General features: G+C 36.8%; 1 protein-coding gene across 3 annotated transcripts in view; it reads right to left on the bottom strand.

The window, feature by feature from the left end:
- Zfr (zinc finger RNA binding protein) overlaps positions 1–6,650 on the bottom strand; it is a 65,057-nt gene that overhangs the window by 48,941 nt on the left and 9,466 nt on the right. For 2 of the 3 annotated variants that reach the window (XM_029544124.1, XM_029544125.1), the window contains exons 3-5: positions 2,490–2,513; positions 1,110–1,392; positions 143–287 (exon numbers count right to left, since the gene is read on the bottom strand). In XM_029544124.1, the coding sequence (XP_029399984.1) occupies positions 143–287; positions 1,110–1,392; positions 2,490–2,513 (452 nt within the window). The remainder of the gene's footprint in view (positions 1–142; positions 288–1,109; positions 1,393–2,489; positions 2,514–6,650) is intronic. The other variant, XM_021208777.2, reaches the window with a different exon arrangement.

Below are 6,650 nucleotides of genomic sequence, written 5' to 3'. Positions count from 1 at the left end.
AAACAAACAAACAAACAAAAAAAAAACCAGAGAAACAGACAGAACCATTATAGATAGACCCTGCAGTTTGTCTTCATTAGATTACCACAAACCATACATTCCAATAATTTATACTAGAACGGTTTATGCTCATAAAGCCCACCTGTCTGATAGTAGGTCTCAGCGACAGAAGGCTGAGGCTGGGCAGCAGCAGCTACAGCAGCAGCGGTGGCTGTTGGCTGTTGGTAGTACTGCTTACTATCATAAGCTACAGCAGGGGCTGTGGATCTTACATACGAATATGAGTCCTAAAGAGAAGAAATGAAACAAACAAAAACAAAAAAGCTTGACTTAAGTGGCAGGAAAAGAATCCTTACTGTCTAAAAATATAACAAAAATAAAACACAGTTATATAGGCCTAAAATTAAGTTTCAATATAACTAATCAATCAATTATTAATTTATAATACAGTATTAATAACAAACTAAATAACACAATTAAGTTTTAATACAAATATAACTAAAAATTTTTAAAAATAAAATTAAAAGCACTTCAAGCAGTTATGTTTGACTTTAATCAGAACTTCAAAACATTCAAATTACTGAATCGAACAACCCATATTACTCAAAACTGCACTGTTGCCTTTAAAAATGAATCCTATAGCATTAGAGAAAAAAATTTCCATGGGACCATGCGATATAGCATAAAAGTATCAGCAAGAGGACCAGAAAATTTGACGTTTCAAAAAGAAAACATACTATATATTTAATTTTTCTTACATCCATGAGCTTCAAACTACCCTCTCTCTGATGGACAAGTAGTGCCCACTTGTATAAACAAAGAACATATTCCCTGTATCGTTTCTTTTTTCCAAAAACTTAGGGTAAAATGAAAGCATTTTATCTATAATTTGTGTAAAACTTTTTAAAAAAAACTAAACAAACACATATAAATGTGTACAGTAGGGTAAAACTAGCAAAGGAGATCTTACATAAAATCCACTGCAAAGGAATTTTCTCCATCATTGCAAGTACATTTAGAAGAACTGGCTTTGGCCTTCTATCACACCGAACCTATTAGATGTATATGTTAAGGCTATTGAACTAGACGGTTTTGGTTTTTGTTTTTACCTGGTAGTTCTGTGTAGTAGCTGGGGGTGGTGGTGGTGGTGCTTCTTGTTGCCTCTGGGTGTAACCATAGTCGGTTGCTGTGTGTGCAGTGGGGTAGCCTCCATATGCAGCAGCTGTTGCAGCAGCTGCAACAGCAACTGGAGCAGGCCTGGCAACGGCAACTGTGGCGGCTGCTGGTGCGTAAGCAGCAGTAACTGTGTGAGCAGCTACTGGAGCCTGATGGACAGTGTAGCTAGCAACTGTAGTTGGATGGGAATAGGCTACACCCGAAGCTGGCTGCTGGCTATAGTGCGAAGTAGAAGAATAAATACAATAATTTAATTTTAAAATCAAGCAGTCACCTTAAAATTATTTATCAATTCAAAAGCACAGAAATGATTTAATTTTTAAAAATCAAAGAATCACCTTAAAATGATCAATTAAACCATATTTTTCAAGTAATATAATTACTGACTACAGAAGGCAAGGTATTTGAACTCAATACTTCCTAGTTAATACTGTTATGTTATTGTTTTTTAAATTTTCATTCCTTAATCACAATTTATATTCAAATATATTATACTTCAGATTATGAATCACACTGCAAAGCAAGAATATCAAAGATGAGGCACTAGGAAGGAAAAAACTTGAACCAAATTAGGAATTTAAAAAAGCATTTTTTACACATAAAGTTCATTATTTTATTCTATACATTAAAAAATTTCAACAAAAAGACCTTATATAAATTATAGTGAAATATATATTTCTTCCTGTTTACACATAGCATTTCACTACACAAGTTCTTCTAAAATTTAATAGAGGGCTCTAAGGCAGATGCTTTGCAGTCATCCCATTTAAGCCTCAAAAGGCAAAAGCATTTTCCAAAAACAGTAATCAAATGAATTTTCATCTAAAATTTTTATAGGAATGTTACTTCTGTCATATAAAACATGTCATACAGATAGATGTTATGACAAGATAGCATACTTTAGTTTTCATTAAAGGGTCTGAGCAACATACCCATCATTTCACTTGCTAAGGCTGTACTAGCAAGGTACACAGGCCTTCTCAAAGCAGGGATGCCCAGTAGCTGAAATGCCTTGGCTGACAACAAGGTATAGTATGACCAACAGTTAAGAATAGCTGGGGTGTGTGAACTGCTGCTGATACAGCACTAATAAATGACAAGGATGACCCACACTGTAGCCTAGACCTAAGTGCACGGCAGCAGAGGAAGCAGAAGTATTTGGGGCCACCATATTTAACCTGTATTATGAAAAACACTAAACAACTAAAATGTGACCAAAGGAAATAAGAATCTTATAGATAAGGATTTTATTTCATATCAAAATGGAAGAGTCTAGAAAACGTGATAGCTGCCTTCTAAAAGAAGACACTTACTCCAGGCTGCTCCAGAGAACAGAACTAGAACCAACAGATGGAAGTTACAGGGTGCCAGATTTCAGTCCAATATGAAAAAGAAAACAAAAAACAAAAAACAAACAAAAAACTTAGAGTCCAAAGAAAATCAAATTTTAATTGGATGAAGCTCCCATATTTTAATATAAAACTAGCTAACACTTCTACATATATGGCAATTACAGAAAAGATATGCTCATATTTTTATGGTAGAAAATCTGCCTAAAACTAACATTTCATTTCTCATGGATATGACATTCTTTTTTATTTTATTCATTTTTGTTTACTCTGGAGAGTTGGGAATTGAAATTAGAGCTTCACACACGCTAGGTGAAGTCCCTACTAATGAGCTATATTCCAAGCCTCAATTTGCTAGTTTTTTGTTTTTAAAGATTATGTGTATGTGGAGGCTTGTCTTCTGACATGTGGAAGTCAAGAGATTTCTGTGGCATTGTTTCTCTTTTACCTTTATGTGGGTTAAGGGCCTCTGACTCAGGTCATCTGAAATTTTATCTTCCTGATGGCCCATGATTGGATACTCTTTAGAGAACAGACTCCTGTAAGCTGTGCCTTGATTCCCACATGCATGCTGTGGCTCATGGTGCTACCTCCCCACCAGGAAAAAAAAAAAAATGTGAGTGTGTGAGAGAAAAGAAAATATTAATGTATATCAGTTGATGCAGTGCCTGCCTATCTAATATACTATAAACCCAGTCTCAATACTCAGCATCCCATAAAACTGGTGTAGAGAACTAGTTCCAAAAACTAAAACAGAAACATACCAAATCTATCAAATTTGTAGTAAACATTTAACTAGTAAGATTTGATTACACAGACAGACACACACACACACACACACTACACTACACTGTCTAAAGAGGAAAGTGGTTATTTTTAAATTCAGATATGCCTTGGGTTCTCATATTATTATACTTCGGTATGTGTAGGAGGCTGGCTCCAGGTCAAAATAATGATTATTAATAACAACCCAACAATGGTCAATTACTTGCATAAAAGGGCACAGTTCTCAAGAGCTAGGAGTGTAGCTCAGTGGTACAGCCTCTTGTTTGACACACATGAAGGCCCTTGTAGAATCCTTTGCAAAACATCACATCCAACACTGTAAATCTCATGTTCATATTACTTATATTAATTACTTATAATATATTACTTATATTAATGAAAATAACTATAGTTTAGGCAATAACGGAGGACCACAAAAACACCTATAATGCTCATTAGTACAAACCAAATCATCTAGTCTTTATTCATAACGCAGAGCCTGAACATACACAGACAACTGTAATTATCAACATTTCTTGGTTCCAAATGTTGTTATATAAGACAAAAGTAGGTGGGAATGGAGTGGAAACAAGTCAACAGTAGGCAACTGGACTTGTATTACCTGATCCTAACCATTAAGAATGCATGTAACTTGCCGGGCGGTGGTGGCACACGCCTTTAATCCCAGCACTTGGGAGGCAGAGGCAGGCGGATTTCTGAGTTTGAGGACAGCCTGGTCTACAGAGTAAGTTCCAGGACAGCCAGGGTTACACAGAGAAACCCTGTCTCGGGGGGGAAAAAAAATGCATGTGACTCAAGGAAGAAGGCTTGTTTATGTCTCCTGTCTCAGTGAAATTATTCAAATTATTTCTGTACTCTTCCAACTGTCTCAGTCTGAATAATAAAGTCCTTTCCCAAGTACTTTATAAAAATGATGCCAGGATAGTAAGCAATTATTATATATACATTCCCAGGGCGTCCTTACCCAGTTCAGTTTCACAGATCCAGGTCCCTATAACTCATTATCTGGACTGAAAATGTAACGCCTTTTTGTTGCTGTCTTGAGACAGGCTCCTGCATCCCAGATTGACCTTGAACTTACTATGTAGCTAGGGATGACCCTGAACCCCTCAACCCCTCATTCTCTTGCTTTAGTCTTTGATGTGCTGGGGAACCCAACTCTAGTTTTTCCCACAGTACAAGCAGTCTATCAACTGAGCTACATCATTAGCTCCTGGAACTATCAAATGCATTATGCAGTCCCAATTCTGAGGGTAGCTGAGCTGATTTTTGTTCAAAATAAAGACTATTATATTATTGTAATAATACCTTAAATATCAGAAAATTATAGTAGTCCAATCAAACAGAGGCCAATAAATTTACTTTAGAAACTCAGATCAAAGAGCAGGGGTGAAGCCTAGTGTGAGAGAGGCGCTGATTTTGACCCCTACAGAAGGATAGGTTAAGTCAACACCAAGTTCAAAATAGCAAGTTAAAATCAAGGGAATCTATCTATTTTATAGTAGTAAATATAAAAGGGGTCATCTCCCTACATACAATGTAAAATTTAATTGACTTCAATCTGTAAAGACAAGAGCTTTTGAGTAATTATTTCTTGTGGATAATAGAATCTTGTCAGCTATAGTTGGTTTTAAATAGAGGGAAACTAAATAGAAAATCAAGAAATTACTTTCTTGTTCTATAGGATAAAAAGTAGGTGGGAACAGAGTTGAAACAAATAAACTAGGTAGTCAATCTGACTTATACTGCATGGTTCTAACACTTAAAAATGCATGTGACTCAGGGAGGAAGACCACAGGCTCATTTATGCCTCCTGTCTCAGTGAAATCATTATTTCTGTACTCTGGGTATGTAAGTTGGGTATGGTGGATCATACTTTCAACCCAGCCCACAGGTGGTGGTAGTAGCAAGCAGATCTCTGAGTTTGAGACCAGTCTGGTCTATGAAACAAGTTCTCAGTCTGGTCTATGAAGCAAGTTCTAGGACAGCCAGGGCCACACAAAGAAACTTTGTCAACACTGTCCTCCAAAAACATACAAAAAAAAAAAAAAATCCCCAAACATTAATAAAAGTAAGTATAAACATTAATAAGAGTAAGTACACAAAAGGGGCTAGGGAGATGACTTAGTAGTGAAGAGAGAGCACTTGTTCGCTCTTCCAGAGGACCTGGGTTTAATTCCCAGTATTCACCTGATGGCTTACAACTTATCTGTAAAATCAGGGGATCTCTTCTGGCTTTGGAGGGCACTGGGCACATAAGTGGTACATAGATACAAGCAAAACACCCTAATACACTGAATTAAAAGGAAAACAAAAGAAACCCTTCAAGAGTTACTGACATAAAAGAGGCTACTTTCCTTTACTTAAAACATGGGAAAGTAACTAGGCAAGGTAGTGCACACCTGTAAAGTCAGTACTTGTAGGTGGAAGCTGGAGGATCAGGAACTCAAGGTTATTCTCAGTGATGTACAAGTTCTAGATACCCTTGACTACATGAGATCCTGCTTGAGAAGACTTAAGATATAAGAAAGTACCTAAAGAATTACTAATGCCAAACTGAAAATTTCTCCACATTCTTGGATTTACTCTGGATGATAATGAACACTTTTGTTACCTGCTTATCAGAAAGTAAGCTAGAAGCCATGAAATAGTTCTTTAAGGTGGGCATGTGGTACATGCTTTAAATCCCCAGCTCGTAGGAGAGAAGCAGGGAGATGAAGTTGGGTGGATAGGGAAGTGGGGAGATCTGGGAGGAGTTGTGAAATGATTGTCAAACAATTTAGCCCATACATTCAAGTTGGAACATATTAGGGTCTAAGTACGACTCAAAGTGATCTACAAATTCAGTGTGGACAAAATTCCAATGACTTTTTGCAAGAACAATAACAACAACAAAAAATCCATTTTAAAATTTACATCAATTTTTTTTTTGTTTTGTTTTGTTTTGTTTTGAAGACAGGGTTTCTCTGTGTAGCCCTGGCTGTCTGGAACTCACTTTGTAGACCAGGCTGGTCTCGAACTCAGCTACAATGTACATACATACATATAATAATAAATAAATCTTTAAAAGAAAAAAAAAAAGACAACCTCTTGGAAATCACTTATGACCAAGATCTTAACCAGTAAGTTAGCTTAATACAATCTTACACTGCCGTTATTTTATGGGCTACAAACTAACTATCTTCCCAGAAACGCTGCAGATGTGGTTACAACCAACAGGAAAGCTCAAAAGTAAATGATGCCGGGTGTGGTGGCGCACGCCTTTAATCCCAGCACTCGGGAGGCAGAGGCAGGTGGATTTCTGAGTTCGAGGCCAGCCTGGTCTACAGAGTGAGTTCC

The sequence above is a fragment of the Mus pahari genome, chromosome 11 (assembly GCF_900095145.1).
Source record: "Mus pahari chromosome 11, PAHARI_EIJ_v1.1, whole genome shotgun sequence".
NCBI lineage: Eukaryota > Metazoa > Chordata > Mammalia > Rodentia > Muridae > Mus > Mus pahari.
The sequence above is the reverse complement of the archived record's forward strand: the minus strand, read 5'-3'. Positions and strand labels throughout refer to the sequence as shown.